This window comes from Nycticebus coucang, chromosome 1 (genome assembly GCF_027406575.1).
Source record: "Nycticebus coucang isolate mNycCou1 chromosome 1, mNycCou1.pri, whole genome shotgun sequence".
NCBI lineage: Eukaryota > Metazoa > Chordata > Mammalia > Primates > Lorisidae > Nycticebus > Nycticebus coucang.
Genome location: NC_069780.1, coordinates 129,082,288 through 129,109,057, shown reverse-complemented (window position 1 = coordinate 129,109,057; position 26,770 = coordinate 129,082,288). Strand labels below are relative to the sequence as shown.

Sequence of the window (26,770 nt, the reverse complement as noted above, 5' to 3'; positions counted from 1 at the left end):
CTAGGAAGCCATTTGTTTTAGTAGAATAGAGATGTAAGAAAATAACTCTTATTTATTTTATTTTGTGAAATAAAGAATTCTAAGACTGTAGAGCCCTTTTGTGTAGTTACATGTTAAAAACACCTTAAAATTTGCATATATATACATACATAGGTGGTGTGTAATGATGTTTTGGTCGTTGACAGATCACATACATGACAACAGTCCCATTAGTTTATAATGGAGCTCAAAAGTTTCTTTTGCATAGTTTTTTCTATACTGTACTTTTTTTTCAGTCATCATGTACTATACTGTACTTTCATCATTGTTTTAGAATGTACTCCTACTTATTTAAAAATAACTGTAAAACAGCCTTGTAGCTTGGCATGATGGTTCACCTCCAGCTCAGTAATCCCAGCTTCATAGGAGGCCGAAGCAGGAGGATTGCTTGAGGCCAAGAATTTTAGACTAGCCTGGGCAACCTAGTGACACCTTGTCTCTGAAAGAAATAAGTAAAATTAGCCAGATATGGTTGCATATGCCTGTTGTCCCAGATACTTGGGGGGCTGATGAGGTCCAGGAGATCATTTGAACTTAGGAGTTTGAGGCTGCAAAGAGTTATGATCATTTCACTCCACTTTTGTCTGGGTGATGGAGACCTTGTTTCAAAAACCAAAACCCAACAAGAAAAAAAAAAACCAGCCATAGGCAGGCAGGTCCTTTAGGAGGTATTCCAGAAGAAGACATTGTTATCATAGGAGATGACAGTTCCACATATGTTATTTTTCCTGAAGACCTTCCAGTGAGACAAGATGCGGGGGTAGGAGGCAGTGCTGGTGATCATCCTGTCCCCGTGTAGGCCTAGGACAATGTGTGTATTTGAGTTTTAGTTTTTCACAAAAGTTAAAAGTTAAATAATAAGAAAGAACTCTATAGATACGGAAATAAGGAAAGAATATATTTGTGTATAGCTGTATAATGTGTGTTTTAAGCCAGGTGTCATTACAAAAAAGTCAAAAGTTTAAAAAATTTAAAGTTTATAAAGTAAAAACATTACAGTATGGCGGGGGTGGCTCACACCTATAATCCTGGCACTCTGGAAGACCAAGATGGATTTCTTGAGGTCAAGAGTTTCAAGATTAACCTAAACAAAGTGAGACCCCTGTCTCTACTAAAAATAGAAAACTTTTAGCCAGACATTGTGGTGCATGTCTGTAACCCAGCTATTTGAGAGGCTGAGGCAGGAGGATCAATCACTTGAACAATGAGCTAGGCTGATGCCATGGCACTCTGGCCTGGGTGACAGTGAGACTGTCTCAAAAAAAAAAAAAAAAAAAAAAAAGTTACAGTAAGCTAAGATTTATTTATCATTGAATAAAGAAAAATAATTTTTTTTTTTTTTTTAAAGAGTGACTGTTGTCCTGGATAGAGTGCTATGGCATCATAGCTCATAGTACTCCAAGGTACTCAGCCTCCCAAGCAGCTGGGACTACAGGTACCCGCCATGACACCCAGCTAGTTTTTTCCCCCACCTTCAGCCTCCCAAAGTGCTGGGATTATAGGCATGAGCCACCACACTTGGCAGAAAGAAAATCAATTTCTAAAAAATAGATTTAGTGTAGTCTAGCGTGCCCTAGAAAGTCTGCAATAGTGTATGGTAATGTCTTGGGCCTTCCATATTCACTTACCACTTGATCACTGACTCATCCAGAGCAACTTCCAGTCCTGTAAGCACCGTTTGTGGTAAGTACCCTATACAGGTGTACCATTTTTTATCTTTTATACTATATTTTTTCTAGACCTTTTCTGTATTTAGATGGACAGATAACTTACTATTGTGTTAGAGTTGCCTACAGTATTCAGCACAATAATATGCTGTACAGATTTGTAGGCTAGGAGCAGCTAAGCCATTTAGCCTAGTGTAGTAGGCTGCACCATCTAGGTTTGTGTAAGTGCACTCTGTGATGTTCACACGGTGGTGAAATTGCCTAGCAAAGAATTTGTCAGACTGTACCCCTGTCATTAAGTGACACATAACTGTACAGCCATACCAAGATACTGTGGGTTTGATTTTAGACCACTGTAATGAAGTGAGTCACGAACTTTTTGGTTTCCCAGTGCATGTAAAGTTATATTTATACTAACCTATAGCCTATTAAGTACGCAGTGGCAATATATCTGAAAAAACAGTATGTATAGTTTATTTAAAGATTTTAATTTATTTAAATGCTTTATAACTAACCAATGCTAATTATCAGCTGAGCCTTCAGTTTAAGTCATAATCTTTTTGCTGGTGGAGCGTCTTGTCTCAATGTTTACAGTTATTGACAGATCCATGTGGTGGTTGCTAAAGGTTGGGGTGTGGCAAGACAGTAATGAAGTTTGCCACATTGATTCAGTCCTCCTTTCACAAGAGAGATAGATCCTACCCAAAGTAGAACTCTTGTCAAAATTGGAGTCAGTCTTAACCTGGCTGCTGCTTTATCAATTAAGTTTTCACACGTATGATATTCTAAATACTTTGCTGTCATTTCAACAGTGTTTACAACATCTTCACCAGCCCTAGATTCTGTGCCAGGAAAGTACTTTCTTAGCTCATACATAAGAAGCAGACCTTTATCCATTAAAGTTGTATCATAAGATTGCAGCAATTCAGTCTTTTTTTTTTTTTTATTGTTGGGGGATTCATTAAGGGTACAATAAGCCAGGTTAGACTGATTGCATTTGTTAGGTAAAGTCCCTCTTGCAATCATGTCTTGCCCCCAGAAGGTGTGGCACACACCAAGGCCCCGCCCTCCTCCTTCCCTCTCTCTGCTTTTCCTTCCTGCAGCAATTCAGTCTTACATTCAGGTTCCACTTCTAATTCTGACTTGCTGTTTTCACCCATATTCAGTTCCTTCTTCCACTGAAGTCTTACGCCCCTCAGAGTCATCTATAAGGGATGGAATCAACTTCTTTCAGACTCTTTTTAATGTCATTTTGGCCTCTTCCTATGAATCATGAATGTTCTTAATGGCATCTAGAAGGGAAACCCTTTCCAGAACATTTTCAATTGACTTTGCTTAGATCTGTCATATGGCAGCTATGGCCTTCCAGAATATATAAACTATTTTCCTTTTTTTTTTTTTTTTTCCTCAGACAGAGTCTCACTCTGTCACCCTGGGTAGAGTGCTCTGGCATCATACCTCACAGCAACCTCAGCCTCTTGGGCTTGAGCAATTCTCTTCCCTCAGCCGCCTGAGTAAGTGGGACTATAGGTATGTGCCACTAAAAACATAGTTTTTCTATTTTTAGTAGAGACAGGGTCTTGCTCTTCTCAGGCTGGTTTTGAACTCCTGAGCTCAAGCAGTCTACCCGCCTTGGCCTCACAAAGTGCTAGAATTACAGGAGTGAGCTACTGCACCCGGCCCAAAATATATTTCTTAAACTTGAAAATTGAAATGACTCCTTGATCTGTTGACCACAGAATGGATGTTGTGTTAACATGCATGAAAATACCATTAATGTCCTTTTACATCTTCATCAGAGCTCTTGAGTGACTGGCTGCCCTGTAAATGGGCAGTTATATTTTGAAAGGAATCTTTCTGAGCAGTGAGTCTCCACAGTGGATTTTAAAATATTTAGTAAACCATTCTGCAAATAGGTGTGCTGTCATCTGGGCTTTGCTTCATTTCTAGAGCAGAGGCTGAGTAGATTTAGCATAATTTTTAAGGGCCTTAGGGTTTTCAGAATGGTAAATGAGCATTGGCTTCAGCTTAAAATCACCAGCTGCATTAACACCTAAGAGAGAGTTAGCCTGTCCTTTGACAGGCGTGGACTTCTTCTCTTTAGCTGTGAGTGTCCTAGATGGCATCTTCCAAAAGAAAACTGTTTCGTCTACACTGAAAGTCTGTTGTTTAGTGTTGCCACTTTCATGTGTTACCTTAACTAGGTTTTCTGCACAATTTACTGCAAGTTCTACATCGGTACTTTCTGTTTCACCTTGAGATTTTATGTTGTGGAAATAGCTTTTTTTCCTTAATGCTTATAACCAACCTGTGCTAACTTTTCTTCTGCAGCTTCCTCAGCATGTCTTAGTCTTCAGTTAATTGAAAAGAGTCAGGACCTAGCTCTGGATTAGCTTTTTGTCTTAAGGGAGGGGTTCTCAACCTGTGGGTCGCGACCCTTTTGGGCTGTATTAAAGGTTTGCGGCATTAGGAAGGTTGAGATCCACTATCTTAAGGGAATGTCACATAGCTATCCAGACCACTAAAAACTTTCCCCATATCAGCAATACAACTCTTTCTCCTTCTTAATATTTATGTATTCACTGGAGTAACGCTTGTAATTTTCTTCGAGAACCTTTCCTTTGTGTTAACATCTTGGCTAGTAGATTTAAGAGGCTTAGCTTTCAGGCTATGTTGGCTTTCTGTATGCCTTCCTCACTAAGTGTAGTCCTTTCTCACTTTTGATTTAAAGTGAAAGATGTGTGACTTTTCCTTTCACTTGCATATTTAGAGGCCATTGTAGGGTTATTAATCACACTGATTTCAATATTGTGTCTTAAGAAATAGGAAGTTCTGAAGAGAGGAAGAGATGGGGAACAGCTGGTTGGTGGAACAGTCAGAATATACAACATTTATTAAGTTTGCCATCTCAAGGAGTAGGGCGCCGGTCCCATATGCTGGAGGTGGCGGGTTCAAACCTAGCCCCGGCCAAAAGAAAAAAAAAAAAAAAAAGAAAGTATTAAGTTTGCCATCTTACATAGATGCAGTTTGTGGCATCCAAAGCAATTACAATAGTACTATCAAAGGTTACTGATCACAGACCACCATAACAGAAATAAAAGTAATAAAAATATTTGGGGGCCAGGTGCAGTGCTCTTAGCAGTCTGGGAGGCCTAGGTGGGTGGATTGCCCGAGCTCATGGGTTCGAGACCAGCCCACGCCAGAGCGAGACACTATCTCTAAAAAATAGCCGGGTGTTGTGGTGGGCACCTATAGTCCCAGTTACTTGAGAGGCTGAGACAAGAGGATCCCTAGAGCCCAAGAGTCTGAGGTTGCTGTGAGCTACGACCCCAGCGCACTCTACCAAGGACAACAAAGCAAGACTCTGTCTCAAAAAAAATTAGAATATTATGAGAATTACCAAAATGTGACTCAGAGACACAAAGTGAGCACATGTTGTTGAAATAATGGTGCTAATAGACTTGCTTGATAGAGGGTTTCCATACACCTTTAATTTGTAAAAAGAAAAATGCAATATCCACAAAGCCAAGGACAATAAAACAAGAAATGCCTGTATATATATAGTTGGCCTTCCATATCCATGAGTTACACATTCTTAGATTCAAGCAAACATGGATCAGAAATATTTGGGGAAAATAAGAAATAAAAATAAATAGTACAACAACAAAAAACAAATAAAAATACAGTGTAACAAATATTCACATAGCGTTTACGTTGTATTATAAATAATATAGAGATGATTTAAAGTATATTGGAGGATATAAGTGCAAATATTGTATAATTTTATATATAAGGAACTATAGCATCCATGGGGGCCCTGGAATCAGTTATACCACCTCCCTGCCAGGATACCTGGAAAAGATTGTACACACATGCATATAGCAACTTCTTTCTGTTTTAAAATGCATATAACATGTTCAAGGAATTAATCAGTTATCTAGGCTGGCCACATTGGCTTATGCCTATAATCTCAGCACTTTTGAGAGACCTACGGTAGAAAGATTGCTAGAGGCCAGGAGTTCAAGACTAGCCTGAGCAATATAGCAAGATGCCATCTCTACAATAAACAAAAAAAAAATTAACCCAACATGATGGCGTGTACCTGTGGGTCCCAGCTCCTGGGGAGGCTGAGGTGGGAGATTCCCTTGAGCCCAGGAGTTTGAGGTTATAGTTAACTATTATCAGGCCAAGGTTAGAGAGGAATAATGATCATTGCCTGGCATATACAAAATAATAATCTTTATTCCAATCTTATGAGTACTATTTTCTTATAAGTGAGCAAGCTGAGAAAGGTAGGTAACTTGATGAAGTTAGTACAGCTACTTGTAGGGCAGTGTTTCAAACACAGGTCTGACTTCGAAGCTCATGCTCTGATTATAGTACCTCTACTTTCCTTAGATCCTTACATTGACTTCAAAGCTTTTAAATCTACTAAAATCGTGTATAAATTAAAGGAAACTTAATGACCAATCTTTAACATTGACTATCACCAGATTAGTTGTGACCATGCAATATCTGGCAAAAGATGTTTTTGCCATTTTTGGTAGGCAGTTGTATGGGCAGAAGCCATGAAATGTTTTAGATGTTTTCAAGGGATTTTTCTATTTAACCTTTTTTAACTTGATGAGATTGAAGAGAAATGAAAAATTATATATTATCTTTAAAAAAATCAATATGTAAATGTCATTTTGAAACTGTTTTCAGGAATTTGTAGGTCTCTGCACATTTGGTTATTAGAAGCTCAAAATGAAATATCAGGCTGGGTGCCGTGGCTCATGCCTGTAATTCTAGCACTCTAGGAGTATGAGGTAGGAGCCTCGCTTGAGCTCAGGACTTCACAAATCAACCTGAGCAAGAACAATAGCCCTGTCTCTATTAAAAACAGAATAGTTAGTTAGGCATAGTGGTACAGTCCCAGCTATTGAGTTGACTGAGACGGCAGGGTCACTTTAGCCCAGGAATTTGAGGTTGTAAAGAGCTATGACACCATTGCCTTATAGCCTGGGCAACCGAGCAAGTCTCTGTCTTTAAAAAATAAAAAGAAGTCTTCCCTTTATGTAAATGATCAAACAGCAATAAATACACATATTGGTAATCAAAAAATGGGTTTATTAAAGAAATAGATGTATCCAGTTAGATTGCTTTTCCGCGGACTTAGTTTGCAATTTTCAATCTGAAAATTTGACTTTTGCTTTGCTCGTTATGTGCTTTCTAAAAGATTAGCTTAAGTTCTGTCCCCTTTATCCTATCCTATCTTAAACATATAACTATAGTGGGGGAGCTCCCTTTAAAAGAAAGTCTTTGTTGAAGACATTTCTGTAATGTGAATGACTAATAACTGGGGATTTCTTAAGGATAGATGGAATTCCTATTGTAACTTCTTTTAGGTGTATCCTAATCTTTTTCTTTTTAGGTTTGGATTTCTCCTTCCTTTCTCTTGCAGTACGCTTAATGTGATCCTTTTTTTTATTTATATATATATATATATATATTATGAAAAAACAGTGAGCTGAGGAGGGGCGGGGGAGAGTGTCAAATTGTTGGTCCAAGATCATTCAGCATTTTTAATAGAATAGATCTCACAACTAACTCTTCAGTTTTAATGTCACAATTGCTGATCTTTTTCTTTAAATTATTGAACAAAATACGAATTTTAAAGGAGATGCAAACAATTTTAAACTTCAGGTAAGAAAATGTTCTTTTTTAGTGTCAGTTCTTAAATTGAATGCTTATTGAGCTAGGTGCTAGGAATCAAAATTAGTAAGAAGTTTTCCTAGCAGCAGTTACTAAAATGACCTACCCTTTTTATCATTTGATGTGCCTTATGCCTTTTTGATTTGTCAGAAGATAACATTTATAATTTTAAATAATGTTATCTGGGCATGGTAGCACTTTTTGAGAGGATCTCTTGAGCCTAAGAGTTTGATGATGATGATGCCACTGCACTCCAGCCCAGGTGACAGAGTGAGACCCTGTCTCAAAAAAAAAAAAAAAAATCTTGCCCTAAGTAAAATTTTATATCTAACAATTAAGAGACAAAGGAGGGTAAGTGACAGCATATCTGTTCTTCCTTTGTCTTTACTCTTTATTGCAAATTGTAATAAAGACTTGAGTCTTACAATGTGATTAATACTATAGCTGTTAGAAATGTAAGACGGCCAGGTGTGGTGGCTCACACCTATAATTCTAGCACTCTGGGAGGCCAAGGCAGGAGGATTGCTTGAACTCGGGTTCGAGACCAGCCTGAGCAAGAGTGAGAACCTGTCTCTACTAAAAATAGAAAAATTAGGCATTCTGATGGGTGCCTATAGTCCCAGTTACTTGGGAAGCTGAGGCAGGAGGATCACTTGAACCCAGGAGTTTCCAGTTGCTGTGAGCTAAGCTGAAACCATGGCACTCCAGACAGTGGACTGGATGATAGAATCAGACTGTGTCTCAAAATAAATAAATAAAGTAAGAAGGAAGGAAATGTGTGCAGAAGTTCCAAATCTAGGAGTGCCAGCTTTGTGAATTTGGTTACAACAGAATTTTTATTCTGAGATAAATTTTTAATCACTTCTTGGTAGTTAAAAATTATTGATAGAAGTATAGGTAAGAGGGCAAGGGGAGGGATAGTTTCATTTTCTTGTTGTTTTGTTTTTAGTGATGGTGTTTGGGACTAGCATTAAATGATGCACTACCCTATTTCTCTGTGCTCCAGTCTTTATTTTTCGCTTGGAGTTATTAATAAATTGGTATCTGTAAACCCAAGGTCAGTCTGTTAGTTGGGAACTTTAATTGTAGTTGTCATTATGCTGCCTTAACCAATTGTTTTCTTTCTCTTTTTCTTTTTCTTTCTCTCTCTCTCTTTTTTTTTTTTTTTTTTTTTTTATTGAGACAGAGTCTCACTCTCTTGTCCTGGGTAGAATGCTGTAATATCATAGCTCATAGTAACCCCAAAATTGTGGGCTCAAGCAATCATTCTTATCTCAGCCTCTTGAGTAGATGACACTGCAGGCACCCACCATGACCCCTGGCTATTTTTTCTATTTTTGATAGATACGGGGTCTCACTCTTGCTCAGGCTGATCTCAAACTCCTGAGCTCAAGCAATCCACCTGCCTTTTGGCCTCCCAGAGTGCTAGGATTACAAGTGTGAGCCACCATTCCTTGCATAGAAAATCTTTTTTTTTTTTTTTTTTCTGAGAGAGAGCCTCAAGCTGTCGCCCTGGGTAGGGTGCTGTGGCATCACAGCTCACAGCAACCTCCAACTCCTGGGCTCAAGTGATTCTCCTGCCTCTGCCTCCCAAGTAGCTGGGACTACAGGCACCTGCCATAACACCCAGCTATTTTTTTTTTTTTTTGGTTGTAGCCATCATTGTTTGGCGGGCCCAGGCTGGATTCAAACCCGCCAGCTCAGGTGTATGTGGCTGGTGCCTTAGCTGCGTGAGCCACAGGCGCCGAGCCTAGAAAATCATTCTTGATGGTGTTGTGCAAATTACCTTAGAAAGATTATTTTCTAACTTAATGGATATATATTTCTTTGAAATCTGTATAGTTCATTTACATATTTCAGAGCTAGAAATATACAAAATTACCTTGCTGTTAAAAGAGGAGCCATCAGATACGAAAACGAGTGGCATAAGCGTAAAGAATAAGTACTCATTAGTATTCATTCTACTAAATGTCTTTGTGCCTGCACTACAAGCAAATAATATTCTCTTTTATAAATGTTATGGTAAAAGTTTGCTAAATATGGCTTGTTGGTATGTTTCTTACCTTCTTTTCCCTGCCTTCTTTGTCTACTCAGATTTAATTCAGGTTAAATATCTATTTTCTCTTTCCTTTAAGTTACAAAATATAAGAACAAAACCAAATGTTAAAAAATCTTAAAATTAGTATCAGTACTACTCATGTATTAAAGTTACTTTTATGGCGTTTGAGGAAAATGCTCATACCTTGTGCATGATACAGCCTTCATAAAGTACAGCTCCTTTTGGAAATAATTAAAAATGAGATACATTTATGAAGAAATCTATATGTTGTTGGGTAGAATCTTGGTATGTGGAGTAAGCTTTTATTTATGAGTTAGAAAATCTTTTATTACTGAAGGTATTTATTTAGTTTACTGAGTGATATAGTCACAACAAGAATTAGAATATTTTAGTATTTCAGGATATTCTGGCCTTTTGTAATTAATGGTGAAGTTTTTAATGGAAGAAAATCTTTAAGTTTTCAAATTGCCAAGGTAGAGAATTTCTTCTTTCTTCTTCAGATTGCCTAGATCAGGATTCATGAAGTTTCTTAGTGTGATTTTCAGTGACTTTACATTTTTTTGCCTTTTTCTGTTTGACAGGAGTCTTTTAGTCCTGCTATACAGCTGCACCTTGTACATCAAGCTCCATGTAATGTTCCTCCTTACCTCTCAAAGAATGAATCAAATCTTGGGGACCTCTTACTGGGCTTTCTTAAATATTATGCTACAGAATTTGAGTAAGTAAAACTCAGACTGTGTTTACTCACTGGGTAGTCCTGTGAAATTGGTTAGAAGCTATATTTGTCAATTGCAGTGCTGTAGACTTGTCCAGAAATGTAGAGTTAATAAAATTTAATATAATGACTAATTATTAGAAACTAAATAGATTTTCACACTTCTAGCTAATTAAAAACATGTAGTTCAATTAGTCCAGTTTTAGTTGGTTCAGTAGTAATCTCATTTTATGTTAAGTTGCCTCATTTTATGTAAGCTTTAAGTGTTGGTCCTAATTAGGTGCTGTATTGTTTAAAGCATCTATTTTATAGAAACTTAAAATGCATAATGACAAACACAACTAAGACAAACTTACAAAAGATCTATTTAATATTGATGTCTAAATAAAGAGTTGGGTTAGTATGATATATAAAATCAAGGAATTTGTCTTTTCTTTTTTTAAGGCAGTATATAAACATGAAACAAATAAAATGTATAAATTAGGCTGGATAGAACTAAAAGAACTTCTAAGTGAGTTTTATGTCCTGATAGAGTTGAATTAGGGGTTTTTCACAGCTCTTCTGATCAATCTGGAAAGCCTGAAGGAAGAAAAAAGACTTGGGAATTTACAAAGTTAGAAGTGGGTATGGTGAGCACAGGATAACACTTTGAAGAAGTTTGGAGAGAGGAATAATAGTAATAATAAATTGCTATTATTGGGTGGGGGAAAATGGTTCTAAGCAGATTATGTTTATTATATCATTCAGTGTATGTAATTTATGATGTGACATTATTATGTCCATTTTACTAGTGAGACATATGGACAGATGAAGTAACTTTCCTGAAGATCACACAGCTAGAAACATAATACTTACTGATTTCTAGCTATCTTTCTCAGAAGATAGCTAGAAACATAATACTTACTGATGATTTATCACAGTGTTGGGCTTGTCTTTTGTGTTGTGATGCAGGTTGCTCTAAAGAGACTGACTCATGAGACAAAACATAAGACATAGGTAGAAATGTTATTCAGATTCTTCAATGGAAAGCTTATGCCAGACAGGTTTTGTGATGGTTTTGTTTGCAGTTATGTCCCCAGTACCTAGCCCAGTGCCAGATAATGAATATTTGAAAAATACTTGTTATAATTTTGAAGTAGAAAATGAGATCTTGGACATGATTCAAAGATCCTTGAAATGTCTTAAAACTTACAGAATTAGGTTAAGAAAAGGAGTAGGAAAAATGCTGGAGGAAAGTAATTCAGTAAGAATGAAATGACAGTAATCCAGATTAAAAATTATCAAGATCTGAATGTAAGTCCAGGCAACAAGAACCCTGGGCGGTGCCTGTGGCTCAAAAGAGTAGTGGGTTGGCCCCATATGCCGGAGGTGGTGGGTTCAAACCCAGCCCTGGCCAAAAACTGCAAAAAAACAAAAACAGAGAGAGAGAGAGAGGAACCTTCATTTATATAAAGAAAAGGAAAGATTAAAGAGTTGGAATATACAGAGACTGTAAACATTCAGAGGTTATTCTAGAGTTACTTTTTAAGACATTGTAGTTATAGTAGCTAATGTTTAGTGAGTGTTTACCTAGTGTCCTGTAATGTGCTAATTGATTGCTATGGATTTCATTTAATCCTCACAGTGACTCCCTGTTAACCTTAGGGAGTTCATATACATGAAATTTACCCACAGAAATACAGCTAGGCCTGTGGGAGAACTGATATTTAATTTCAAATATGACTCCAAAACCACCTTCTTAATTGTTAGACTGTATTTGTGTCATCTATTGTGTTACATAAGTTAGGGATTGTGTTATGTTTGTGGAGGGGAAAAATGATTCACAGAAGAAAGATTCATGTCTGCCATATATAGTTGAGGATTAGAGCATCTAGATAAATATCTTAAAAATCAGCTGCTTTGTTGAACTGAAACAAGATGGTGGATGTGTATGTTTGTGTGTTAGTTTAATATTAATGACAGCTAGCTTTCTGGGCCAAATAATACTGGCTAGGATGCTGAGGCTTGGGAAGAGGTTTTGAAACTCATCATATAGTACATTTGTCATTTCATATGATATATTTTCAGAAATTTGACTGTAGGGAATATAGCTAAGAATGTAGCCATGGTAATGAGCTAACTGCTGTGTAAAAGAATTCTGGCAGCTGTTAGAAATAAAGATTTCTTCTGAACTTTGAAGTATTTAATTTGAAAAATCTAGTTACTGAAAGACAAAGAATAAGGGGCTTGTTACGGAGTGTTCGAGTGTATGGTATACACATTGTAGAAGGTTCTCAAGCTGTTGCCCTGGGTAGAGTGCTGTAGCATCACGGCTCCAGCAACCTCAAACTCTTGAGCTTAAGTGATTCTCTTGCCTCAGTCTTCCCAGGGAGATGGGATTACAGGCGCCTGACACAACGCCCGGCTATTTTTTTTTTTTTTTTGGTTGTAGTTGTTATTGTTGTTTGGCAGGACTGGGCTGGATTTGAACCCTCCAGCTCCGGTGTATGTGGCTGGCACCCTAGTTGCTGAGCTGCAGGCGCTGAGCCAACATTGAAGGAGTTTTATGCCGTCATTTAAAAACTACTGGTTTTTCTTACCTGCTTCATTCATACTTTGCTGCTGAAATTTCTTAAAATGAAGCCAGGCTTCTAGAACAATGCCTGGGAACAGAGCTAACTAACAAAATAGGAAAAAAGGATTAGGTGACTAGAGATTTTATAAAACACAATTAAAATGTACTCATTTTTTATTTTAACAAAAGAAAAATTCAAGTTATAGACTCACAGAATACTGTAGATTCTAGGAACTTTAGAAGGTTGTAATCTTTTTATTGCTTGGATTCCTAATGACATATCATTACTACTGGTTTATAAAATTAAAGATAAAATAATATGAATATAAATACCTGAATCTTTTTAAAAAAGGAATATGAAGACTAAAATTTTTTATCTCCTTTCTTACTCTGATTCTTTCTTCCCATTTCTTTTATTTAATCAATAAATATTCATTGAGTTCATACTATGTACCAAGCTATTTTCTATGCACTAGGGATGTAGCAGTTAATAAAATAGGCAAAATTTTTTGCCTTCATGGAGTATGGAGAGATAGACAATAAACAAAATGTATAGTGCATTAGATTGTGGTAAGTGGGGAAAAATAATACAAAAGCCAAAAAGGTGGTTCTGATGCCCAAGGGTTGCATTTTAATACCTGTAGTATTGCAATGTAATATCTAGCATTGTGAGGTAAAGTCTTATTGTGAATAGGTGACCTTTGAAAAAAGGTGGAGTGGAAGGTGAGAGTTATGTGGCTATGTGGGAAAAGAGCTTTCTAAGCAGATAAAAAAAGCAAGCGCAAAGGCCTTGAGGTGGAGTTTCCCTGACATGTTAGAGGAACAGCAGAGAGGCAAGTGTGACTAGAAAAGAGTAGAAGGAAATGATGTCAGAAAGTTCAGGAAGCCCAGTCATCTAAGGTCTTTTAGTTAATTTGGTGAGTTTGGCTTTTCTTCTGGGCGATATGGGAAAACATCGGAGAGTTTTCAGTAAGGAAATTTTAGCTTATCTAGGTTACAACAGGTTCACTCTGGCTACTGGATAAGAATAGAATGCAAGTATTCAAGGCCAGAAGCAGGGGAACTACTTAGAAGAATATTGCAGTAGTCTAAGAGAAATGATGAAGATGGTTGCAGTGGAAGTGGATCAAAGTGGTCAGACTTTATTTACATTTTGATTTATAACAGATCAGATGTGGAATGAGAGAAAGAAAGGAGTCAAGGATGATGTCTAAGTTTTGGGCCCAAGCAGTAGGAAGATGGAATTGTTCTTAGGTGTGGTAGAAAATAGAGAGGAGCATCGTTGATTTTGAACATTTTAAGATTGCAATATCTATGAGATATTCCATTTGAGAGTTGCCAGTGGATAGATGATGTTTTTGGTGGTTTTTGTTTATTTATTTGTTTTGAGACCAAGTCTCAGTTTGTCACCCTCAGTTAGAGTGCTATGGTGTCACAGCTCACAGCAACCTCAAACTCTTGGGCTCAAGCGATTCTCTTGCCTCAGCCTCTCAAGTATCTGGGACTACAGGTGCCCGCCGCAGTGCTTGCCTATTTTTAGTGACGGGGTCTTGCTCTGGCTCAGGCTGGTCTTGAACCTGTGAGCTCAGGCATTCCACTTGCCTTGGCCTGCTAGAGTGCCAGGATTACAGATGTGAGGCACTGTGCCTGGCTTTTTTTTTTTTTTTGTGGTCACAGAGTCTTACTCTGTTGCCCAGGCGAGAGTTCCATGGTGTCATAGCTCATAGCAACCTTAAACTCCTGGGCTCAAGCAATCCTCCTGCCCAGGCTTTCCAAGTACCTGGGACTATAGACTCCTGCCACAATGCTCAGCTAGTTTTTTTTTTTTTTTTTTCTGTTTTTAGTAGAGACTGAGTCTTGCTCTTGATCAGGCTGGTCTTGAACTCCTGAGCTCAAGCCTTCCACTGGTCTTGGCCTCCCAGAGTACAAGGATTTCAGGTATCAACCACAGTGCCTGCTCTGGGTTTTTTATTTATTTATTTATTTATTTATTTTTTTGTAGAGACAGAGTCTCACTGTACCGCCCTCGGTAGAGTGCCGTGGTGTCACACGGCTCACAGCAACCTCTAACTCCTGGGCTTAAACGATTCTCTTGCCTCAGCCTCCCGAGTACCTGGGACTACAGGCGCCCGCCACAACGCCCGGCTATTTTTTTGTTGGCCGGGGCTGGGTTTGAACCCGCCACCCTCGGCATATGGGGCCGGCGCCCTACTCACTGAGCCACAGTCTCCCTATATTACCTAGGCTTGTCTTTAACTCCTTGCTTCCCACCAGGGTTATGGGTATGAGGCTCTGAGCCCAGGTAGATAGATGGTATTTAAATCTATGAAACTATTTGAGGAGACCAAGGAAGTGAATTTAGATAGAAAAGAAAAAGAGGTATAGAGATTATGTCCTTGGATGGTCCAATGTGTAACAGGAAATACAGGGGATAAAGGGATACATTAAATGACAAAATGAAGACAAAGATAAATTCACAACTTAGCCATTCTGTGCAACAACTGTCCTAGTCTCTCGAACAGTCAATATTAACAAAATAAAACTATGGGGGAACTTTTCCACATTTAAAGAGAACAGTCAGTCAAATACATTAACCTTGATTGTAATCTGATTGGGGTGGGGGAGCTATATAAATGGTATTTGAGTTACTGTTAACTTTCTAGATGCTATTGGTGTTATAAAGGAGAATGGCCTTATTCTCACATAAATGCCAAAGGATATAGAAATAAAATTTCATAGTGTTTACAGGTTACCTTTGATTCTGTTCAAAGCACACATAATAGTTCGTCAGTGCAAATGAGCAAAAAAAAAAAAAAAAAACCCACATAGGCAAATGTTAATTATTGAATTTTCAATTAATGCTTTTCAGTTTTTCTAATTTGAAAATTTTTATAATACAAAGATGATTAAAAATCAGATTAGGGGGTGGCGCTTGTGGCTCAAGGAGTAGGGTGCTGACTCCATATACTGGAGGTGGTGGGTTCAAACCCGGCCCCTGCCAAAAACTGCAAAAAAAGAAAAAAATCAGGTTAGGGATGAGACTTAGGAAGAAAGAATCATGGAGATTGGTGGAAATCCAATAGAATGTGGTGTCTTGGAATTCAAAGAGAAGAAAAAGTAGATGTTTTTTTTTTTTAGAGACAAATTCTTACTTTATTGCCCTGGGTAGAGTGCCGTGGCGTCACAGCTCATAGCAACCTCCAGTTCTTGGGCTTAGGCAATTCTCTTGCTTCAGCCTCCTGAGTAGCTGGGACTATAGGCACCTGCCACAACACCCAGCTATGTTTTTGTTGCAGTTTGGCTGGGGCTGGGTTTGAACCCACCACCCTCGGTATATGGGGCCAGTGCCCTACTCAGCACCACCTAAGAAAAAGTAGTTTTGAGGGGGAAGGAGTGATTATCTGTGTTATCTTTTTTTGATACATCAAATAAGAGGAGAGCCAAAAGTTGTGCATTGGAACTAGCCACAAGGGGTCCACCAAACCCTTGACAGAAACAGTTTCTGTGAAATATTGGGGATAAAAAGCATTACTGGTTTTGGACTCAAGAGGACAGGAAAAAAATTAAATATAAATAAAGTAACAAATTCTCTAGAGATGTTTACTTATTTGTAGAGGAGACTAGGAAAAACAGTGTAGAAATTGGAAGGTTAGGTGGGGTTGAGTTTTTATTTTTAGAGAGGAGAGGTAACTCATCTTAATGGCAAAATTGATACCAGAGAAAAGCATAGTAAATTGTTGAAACAACATACTTGTTTGAGTCAAGAATGGTTGGAATCTAGGGCACAATAGACTAGGAGTATAGACAGTTCATGAGAAAACAGCAGACTATATGCACACAGGTGAACATAGGTGAGGACTGTGGTGGGAGCAATACGAACCACCTTTGGATTGTTTTAAGTCTTAGTGAAATGAATTGTGGGCATCAACTGGGAATGATTATGAGGGAGGAGAAGGTATGAATTGTCATGTATTAGATTAAATTAACTATGGTAATACAGTATGATTGTGAAGCATAGCATTAAAGTTCCTTTTGAGCTAAGTGATCATGAATTTGGAATGCAGTCAGCATGTTTATATCTTCACCCATGTTCAGCTGTGTGGGAAAGGTTTAAAATAGATTTAATCAGGGTTATGTTTCAGCCAAGTAAGTTCAGTGCAGCGAAAGAAGGTTAAGAGAGTTGAGAGTATATGCAAGGGAGTGATTTTAGTAATTGACCATGGGCAGAATATATCAAATTCAGTCTTGAAAATGCAGACATAGGGTTCTTCTAGTATGGACGTCCAGGTGACAGGTTCCAATAGTTGTAAATATCGACCTGAAACTTAATGCAAGAGAAAGGATTTGGTAAAGAAACATCAGGTTATCGAAGGCTGGGTTGAGTACTCTGGGATTAGAGTAAAATTTCTCTGTGCTTAAGATATTTGAAATTCCTGAGAAAGTTTTATTTGCTTCCCACCCCTTAATAATATACATTTGCTAAGTTAATTTAAATCTTTTTTAAAACTTTTTTCATTTTAGAATATTACAGAGGAACAAACGTTTTTGGTTACATGGATTGCTTTTGTAATGCTTGAGTCAGCATTGCTAATCTTAATATATACAGCCATTTGGTGTCAGATTCATAATTTTGACTTTGCTAGACTTAAATTTTTCTTTATAACTCCATTTCCAATTTAATATTTTTTCAAATTTAACTAATTATCTCAAAATACTTTCTATTGGTCACACACAAGAAAACCCAAAACTACGGGAGAGTTCATTGATGAGTATCAGTCAATTATTATTACTAAAGAAGAGATCAAGGACCTAACTATTTAGCTAGTAATCTCAGTTTTTTCCAAAAGATTGTCATACAGGGGGCGGCACCTGTGGCTCAAGGGAGTAAGGCTCCAGACCCATAAACCGGAGGTGGTGGGTTCCGACCTGGCCCTGGCCAAAAACTGCAAAAAAAAAAAAAAAAAACAGATTATCATACAGGGTGGCCATAAGTTTATGTGCAATTACATGCAAACTTTATGGCCACCTGTATATTATCAAATCTATTTTAGATTGAATTAAACCTAATATCTATTGTTTTCTGAAACATCTTTCTTCTATAGACTATCTTACTTTACATTTTTATTTATTTATTTAGGGTTTTTTTGTTTAGCAGGCCCCAGCTGGGTTCAGACCCACCTGGCACTCTTAACTATTGAGCTACAGGTGCCCAGCCTACATTTTTATTTTTTATTTCACTTCTTTTTTTTTTAAGAGTTGGAGTTTTGCTGTGTCATCTGGGCTAGAGTGTAGTGGCATGATAATAGCTTACAGTAGCCTCAAGTTCCAGGTTCAAGTAATTTTCCCACCTTACCCTTCCCTGTAGCTGAGACTACAGGTGCATGCCACCAGCTTGGCTAAATATTTTTATTTTCTGTAGAGAACAGGTTTTACGATGTTGCCCAGGCTGGTTGCAAATTCCTGGCCTCAAGCAATTCCCCTGCCTTGGCCTTCCTATGGGCTGAATTACAGGCATGAGCCACTGTGCCTAGCCTATACTTTAATTTTTTTTTTTAATTTTAATTTTTATGTTTGAGACAGTCTCACTCTGTTGCCCTAAGTAGAGTGCTATGGTATCATCATAGCTCACAGCAACCTCAAACTCTTGGGCTCAAGTGATCCTTCTGCTGCAGGCTCTTGAGTAACTGGGACTACAGCTGTGATGCTCGGCTATTCCATGACGCTCAGCTGGTTTTTCTTGTCGAACTCCTGAGCTCAAGCAGTCCACCCCCTCTGCCTCCCAGAGAGCTAGGATTACTGGCTTGAGCCACCATGCCTGGCCCCTGTGCTTTAATTATTGAGTGACAATAATAGGTTTTCACATGGCAAACAAATCATGACTGAGAGTAGGTTAGTATGACAGAGGTGGGTACACTTACAGCCCTGACTCAAGCATAACAAAATTGACACAGGTAACCAAAAACATTTGTACCCCAGTAATATTTTAAAATTAAAATAAAAGGTATGATAGAGCGGCACCTGTGGCTCAAAGGAGTAGGGCACCAGCCCCATATGCCAGAGGTGGCGGGTTCACACCCAGCCCCAGCCCAAAACTGCAAATAATAATAATAATAATAAAAAGTGTGATAAAGAGTTTAGCTTATGCTCTGTGTATTTTAAACCTTGAAATATTTAGAGAAGACATTTCTATATTACGACCTAAATTCTTCATTTAAACTCACCTGTAAGAGTAAAAGAAGTATGTAAGTTATATGACATTTTTTTTTTAATTGAGATAGAGTCTCATTCTGTTGCTGTGGGTATAGTGCAGTGGCAGCATTGCTTACTGCAACCTCAAACTCCTGGGTTCGAATGGTCCTCCTGTCTTAGCCTTCTGAATAGCTAGGACCATAGGCATGAGCTACCACATACAGCTGAGTTTTTCTATTTTTGGCAGGAGGACGGTCTTGCTCTTGCTCAGGCAGTTTTGAACTCCTGACCTCAAGTAATTTTCTTGCCTCAGCCTCCTGGAGTGCTAGGATTATAAGTGTGAGCCACTCCATCCAGCCCTCATGACTAGAAATTTTTATTTATTTAGAAATATTTTAAAGTTCTTTAAAAATGCAGTGGGTTGAATGAGTCTAAATGGTAGTGATTTAAAATATTCCATTTTCTTTTTGAAGTACCTTAAATGATACAGTGATTTTAATAATCACGTTACCTGAGTTGATTATAGCTTGAAGCTTAAATGATATGTGTCATGAGATGTTCAATAAAATGAATATATGTATATCATACAGTGTTTCTTTGACCCAGTTTATTTATTTTTTACTTCAGATTAATATGAGGATATAAACCATTAGGTTACGGTGTTTGCATTTGTTAGGTAAGGTACCTGTCAAGTTGTGCCCCTCTCCCAGAAGGTGTGCCATATACCCTTACGTTGTGCTCTTCAGGTGAGGGCACACGATTCCCCCTCCCCTCTGCCCACTGCTTCCTCCCTACTACCCCATCTTGAATTAAACTGAGTTTATATCAGTTTGTATTAACCTGAATAGAGTTGGAGAACATTCTCTTTAGTAAAGTATCACAAGATTGGAAAAGCAAGTATCCAATGTATTTAATACTAATATGAAGCCAGTAGAGGAATTTACACACATTCACACAAGAGAAAAAGTCTCCATCTTTTTTATGGCTGAATAATATTCCATGGTATACATATACCACAGTGTTTTATTTATTTATTTATTTTGTAGTTTTTGGCCAGGGCTGGGTTTGAACCCACCACCTCCCACATATGGGGCTGGTGCCCTACTCCTTTGAGCCACAGGTGCCGCCCCACAGTTTTTTAATCCATCTTTGACCCAGTTTAGAACCAAGTAGTGGAATGTAATGTAAATTCAAGATTAGTTTTTTTTTCTTTTTTTGAGATAAGAGTCTCAAGCTGTTGCCCTCAAGCTGTTGCCCTGGGTAGAGTGCAATGGCATCACAGCTTACAGCAACCTCAAACTCTTGGGCTTAAGCAATTCTCTTGCTTCAGCCTCCCAAGTAGCTGGTACTTTAGGCACTTGCCACAACACTCGGCTATTTTTTGGTTGTAGTTGTCATTCTTGTTTTAGCTAGCCAGGGTCGGGTTTGAACCCTCCAGCCTCAGTGTGTGTGACTGGCGTCCTACCCACTGAACTATGGGTGCCGCCCCAAGATTAGTTTTTTTTTTTTATTTCTTTTTCTTAAAAGCCTACAGCACCCAGTGTTCCCAGGCCGTCTCTCATCTAAGTACTAACCAGGCCCAACCCTGCTTAGCTTCTGAGATCAGAGGAGATTGGGCGCGTTCAGCCCCAGATTAGTTTTAATAGAAATACAGTGGTGAAGATAGTGTGCCTTGGATTTAAGGAAACAACAGTTGTAGTTTACTATTCCACACTTTTTTTTTTGAGATGAGAGTCTCACTCTGTTGCCTTTGGTAGAGTGCTGTGACATCAGAGCTCGTAGCAATCTCAAACTCTTGGTTGGGCTCAAGCGATCCTCTTGCCTCAGCCTCCCCAAGAACCTGGGACTTCATGTGCCCTCCACAGAAGCTGGGTCTTCTTAGAACTGGGGTCTCACTCTTGCTCAGGCAGTTTTGAAAATAGGTTCTTATGATAAAGAGATGGGCACCACCAATCCACACGCCTCAACTTTCCAGAGTGCTAGGATTACAGGTGTGAGCCACCATGCGTGGACTCTTCTGGAAAACAATTTATGCCTTTAAAAATAATATTTAAAGTTTTAATTCTGCAGATTTGATTGTCTTATCATCTGATACTAAAAAAATAGATTCAGGGAAGAGTTCACTTTATTAGTAAAATTTGACTTAACTGATAAAGTAAAGTAATGCAAAATTCAGTACTGTAACTTTGGCTCAGGTATATGGTTACCTAACTTTTCCCTTTGCATTATTACATTTAAGAAAATTTTGGAATATAGAGGAGGGTACCCCTTTTGTGTTTGGAGTCCACACTAAGGAAACTACAATAAAGTATTTAAAAACTACTCTTAACTAGAGCAAAAATAATCCCACTTTCAGTATGCTTTATAGATGCTCAGATTTCACACATTGCAGCATTGTTTTTGCATATTTGATATGTAGAAATTAAGCAGATTTCCAGAAGCAACTGCAAAACTGGACCCAGGATTATATTCTCATAGAGCCTTTGATAACTAGAGAAAGTAGAAGATGAATGTTGGTGTTCAGAGCCCTTTAGCCATAGCCTTTGTCTTATCTGCTTGGTGAAATGATAGAGAAAGCTAAATACTGCTGAACAGGTATCAGCTATTCACCAACTTAATTCTCTAATATACAAGATGAGTGGTCATATATGTTTTAGAATATTTTTTGGAAAAAAAGATGCTGCTGTAATAACTTAGAAATACAAAAAAATTGTAAAAACTTTAAAAAACAAAATATATGCCTGCTGATCAGTGGTGAATGGCAAAAAAAGAAAACAAAAAGGTAGAGTCAGTATTATTAAAGACTGGACAGTATATGTTCAGGACTGCTGAAGAAGTTGTTTTATTCATTAACAGCTGTTACCTGATACACAGCAATAAAAGTATATTTTCATAGAGCTCTAATTTTATTTTCCTATAAAAAGCATCTACTTGCTTCTATTGGAAAATTTCAGAATTTTCTCCTGAATCGTACAGATAAAGATGTACCTAAACAAAAATTATTTAATGATACCAGAAAATAGCACAAAATGATTACCTCTCTCTTAGCAAATAAATTCTTTTTTTTTTTTTTTTTTTAAGAGACAGAGTCTCACTTTATCGCCCTTGGTATAAAGCTCACAGCAACCTCCAATTCCAGGGCTTAGGCAATTCTCTTGTCTCAGCCTTCCAATTAGCTGGGACTACAGCCGTCCGCCACAACACCCAGCTATTTTTTTTTTGTTTTGTAGTGTGGCTGGGGCGGGTTCAAACCCGCCACCCTCGGTATTTGGGGCCGGTGCCCTACCCACTGAGTCCCAGGTGCCGCTCAGCAAGTAAATTCATACTGCTATTAACAGTGAGCGTAGTTGTTACATTTTTTGTTTCTTTTCACTTTCTTATTTTTCATATTATTACTTCATTTAGTAATTATATATTGAATACCTGGTATGTACTAAGCAACTAGGTGAACAGTGGGGAAAATAGATAAGTGCTGTGGAGAAAAAAAAGGGGAAGTAGGGATTGTAGTGCTGAAGGTTGAGGCAGGTTTTGGCGTGCTATGTGAAAATCCGTAAAAATCAGCATGGGCCTTACTACTGATATAATAACAATAAAAGGGAAATTATAAAAATGGTTAACATGGTTCATTTTTTTCCTGATAGCTGGACTAGTCAAATGATTTCAGTTCGTGAAGCCAAAGCCATTCCGAGGCCTGATGGTATTGAATGGAGAAATAAATACATCTGTGTAGAAGGTAGTTTTCCTGTGACTACTGTGTGTTGACATCCAGTTATCATCATGGTACCGAGAGATGTACTTGAGTTATTACAGAGTTGTGTTTCGTTTGTACATTTATATTCTGAAGTGATTTCTAAATCTTCTCAATTTTAATTTTAAAAAGTCATTTAAAAGTCTGTAGTTGGGAGGAATAATAAACACAAATTTGGGCAATTAACTTTCCTAGTTGGTGAGATTTAAGCAGTCTTTATGCATCTCTCATAGTTGTGGTAAATTGTAACTTAATTTTATGGCTGACACTTGGAAGAAAATATAATCCTTATATGATGATTCTTATGTTGAAATAAAATGAGTTCTTTTATAAGCTTTCCTACTAAAAATATTGTTAATACAACCTAAATTTTTAAGAATAGAACTTGTTTACTTTAAAAATTAAAGATCTGAAGATAATTTTCTTATCTAAAATTAATTTACATGTAGTTGAATTTATCTTTGAGTGGGAAACAGAATTCAGTAGGCAAAATGATCTCTTGCCAAATTGAAGACCTTTGTAAATCTTGAGGTTAAAAAGGGATAGAGCTGAGAATCAACATTTGTCAAAAACATCAGATTTAGGATATATTGATCTTAGTTTATATTCAACATCTTAAGAGTTTGTGAATATGAATACATCTGCTTGGGTGTTTGGTTTGCTAATAAATTGCATAGTGGATATGTATTACTTTAGTTACTTGTGCTCTTTTGAATATTAAACACTACTATAAGGTGCAATGCCTGATGTACTTTGATACAATTTGGCACGCAGCCTTATTCTGTTACAAAAAACCCATGACATTGAGGTAATGTACTCCTTTTTAAAAAAGCTTTTCTCAGCAATTAAGACATAAACAAAAGGAATTTTTAAACTTTTGGGCATGCTTGCAATATTTAACAGATCTAAAGTTAACCTCTCCATCAGATTTCTCGTTCTTTCACACTTTTTCCAGGTCTTTCCCTCAGTAGTTAACCTTTCTTCTTTCCAGTAATTACATTCTTTTTCTCTCATTCCCTTCCTTTCACCTTTAAGACAATATATAAGTCTTCTTATCCTTAAAAGATATTCTTGATTTGATCCTATTGGGTCTTCTAAGTATTTTTCTTCCTTTCTTTTCAGTGTTTCTTTTTTTTTTTTTTGGAGAGAGAGAGTCTCACTTTGTCACCCTGAGAAGAGTGCAGTGGCATCATAGCTCACAGCAACCTCAAACTTTTGGGCTCAGTCAACCCTCTTGCCTGAGCCTCCCAAGTAGCTGGGACTATAGGTACCCACCACAGGGCTAGCTGGTTTTAGAGACAGAGTCTCTCTTGCTCAGGCAGGTCCCAACTCTTGAGCTCAGGCGATCCACCTGCCTCAGCCTCCCACAGTGCTAGGATTGCAGGCATGAGCCACCACACCTGTCCATCAAAATTCTTAATCATTAGTAATTTTTACCTACTGCTGACATTATTTTAATCTTGTATCTCACTACTAATACCTTTAGTTATCTTCTTCTACTCAACTGTTATCTTATTTTCTTTGTCCTTTTCTGGTTTCGTCCTGTCTCTGTCTATGGACTTTTTTATCTTTTGGGTGAAGGGTGAGTGGATGGGGGTGCCGACATGGAAGGTAGATATGTTTGAGACACACACAGACTCTTACTTTGCTTTCTTCCTGTTTTCTGTGTTTTTCTTTCTATGCCAAATTTCTCATACAGGTTCCTGTTTTCAGTGTATCTTTATCTAAACAACTGTATAGTATTGAACCTCCACTTTTAATGGTTATTGTCCTTTTAATGTTTTATTGTCCTTTAATGGTTTTAATGGTTATTGTCCTTTTTCCTGCTGGACAAATCAGCTTATTTATTTATTTATTCGAGACAGAATCGCTTACTATGCTGCCCTTTTTAGAGTGCTGTGGTGTCACAGCTCACAGCAACCTCTAGCTCTTGGACTTAAGTGATTCTTTTGCCTCAGCCTCCCAAGTAGCTGGGACTACAGGTGACCATCACAATGCCCGGCTATTTTTTGTTGCAGTTGTCACCATTGTTTCAGCTGGCCCGGGCTGGGTTCTAACCTGCCAACCTCTGTGTATGTGGCTGGTACTGTAAACCACTGTGCTACGGGTGCTGAGCCTTTTATTCCTTTTGATAATTTTTTTTTTTTTTTTTTTGTAGAGACAGAGTCTCACTTTATGGCCCTCGGTAGAGTGCCGTGGCCTCACACAGCTCACAGCAACCTCCAACTCCTGGGCTTAACAATTCTCCTGCCTCAGCCTCCCGAGTAGGTGGGACTACAGGCGCCCGCCACAACGCCCGGCTATTTCCTTTTGATAATTTTTTTTCTTTAATATTTCTGTTTCCCTAAAGATAGGTCCTGGCCCTATGTAATTTTTCAAAAAGCTTTTCCTTTTTAGACAGCGTCTCACTGTGTTGCCTTCAGTAGAGTGCTGTGACAACTCACAGCTACCTCCAACTCTTGGGCTTAAGCGATTCTCTTGCCTCAGCCTCCCAAGTAGCTGGGACTACAGGCATCTGCCACAACACCTGGCTATTTTTAGTGTTGTTGCTGTTGCAGTTGTCTTTGTTGTTTGGCAGGCCTGACCAGGTTAGAACCTGCCTGCCTTGGTGTATGGCTGACACCCTAACTGCTGAGCTACAGGCACTGAGCCAGCTTTTCCACTTTTATGTCTTAAATTTAACATACCTATGCTAATGACTTTTTAAAATTTTTTATTTTGCTTTCAATTTCAGCTGGCTTTCACTCTTCTTAGTTTGAAGTTTTTTTTTTTTTTTAATTTTCTTTTTTTTCCTTTCTTCCTTTAGCAATTCTCTTGCCCTTTGCCTTCCAAGTAACTGGGATTACAGGTGCCTGCCACAATGCCGGACCTTTTTTTTGGTAGAGACAGGGTTTCACTCTGGCTCACTCCGACTCATGCTGGTCTCTAACTTCCGAGCTCAGGAAATCCACCCGCCTGGGCCTCCCACAGTGCTGGGACTACAAGCGTGAGCCACCACACCCAGCCGACTTTTGTTTTTAGCTGTCCTCTCCCTTGAATTCTATCTGTGTTATTAGATAGCTCATACTATATTAAACCTTTTCTATATGTATAAACCTAATAAAGAGCAGGTCAAAAATTGTCACCTATTTGCAATTTCATATGACTGAATCTAATAAAAGAAACTGAAACTCTTGATTTTAGTAATTTTTTCATTACATGTGAATTTAACATTGCAGAACCGTTTGATGGGACAAATACAGCCAGAGCTGTGCATGAAAAGCAGAAGTTTGACATGATCAAGGATCAATTTTTAAAGGTAAACAATGTATCACATTAACTCTGAAAATTCCATTTAAAAATTGAAAAACATATACTGTGTGGTCACTGAAGAAAACAAAGAAGGGAAAGGTATGTATGTAGGAGGTCAGAATAGTTCTGGTTTCTGTGTTGTAAAGCCAGTAAAGTATCACAATAGGGAATTTATTACTTGAATTTAGATTAACTTGTTCTTCAGAGAGGCCTGGCTCTGTTTTCATTCACATTGCTTTGACTTTTATGGAAATAAGTATTTTACTTTTTATTTTTATTTTTTTTAGAGACAGAGTCTAACCTTTTTGCCTTCTGTAGAGTGCTGTAGCGTCACAGCTCACAGCAACCTCCAACTCTTGGGCTTTGGCAAATTCTCTTGCCTCAGCCTCTGAGTAGCTGGGACTACAGGCGCTCGCCACAACGCCCAGCCATTTTTTTGTTGCAGTTTATCTGTGGTCAGGTTTGAACCCACCACTCTTGGTATATGGGGCTGGCGCCCCACTCACTGAGCCACAGGAGCCGCCCAGAAATAAATATTTTCATAATGAGCTTATTAAATTCCCAAAATGAATAAATGAAACCCAGTGGACTTTCTTTTTCCTTATTAGACTGTTGAGGAATTTGGGTGGCGTCTGTGGCACCATTTATCTTTATTTATATTTTGAAAGTCTAAAAAACATGTTTGTCCACACCATGAATATATTTCATCAGTGGTGTTATTAGAAATGGTCCCTATCTTCAGTGACTTCCACAATACAGTGTAGAAATGCATTGACAGAAATGTGCACTATGTGACATAGAGGAGAGGGGAAGC

The 26,770-nt window shown here is 38.0% G+C and overlaps 1 protein-coding gene across 2 annotated transcripts in view; it reads left to right on the top strand.

The window, feature by feature from the left end:
* Positions 1-26,770, top strand: part of TENT2 (terminal nucleotidyltransferase 2) — an 85,935-nt gene that overhangs the window by 56,838 nt on the left and 2,327 nt on the right. For both annotated transcript variants that reach the window (XM_053587685.1, XM_053587676.1), the window contains exons 13-15: positions 10,041-10,177; positions 22,559-22,650; positions 25,884-25,963. In XM_053587685.1, the coding sequence (XP_053443660.1) occupies positions 10,041-10,177; positions 22,559-22,650; positions 25,884-25,963 (309 nt within the window). The remainder of the gene's footprint in view (positions 1-10,040; positions 10,178-22,558; positions 22,651-25,883; positions 25,964-26,770) is intronic.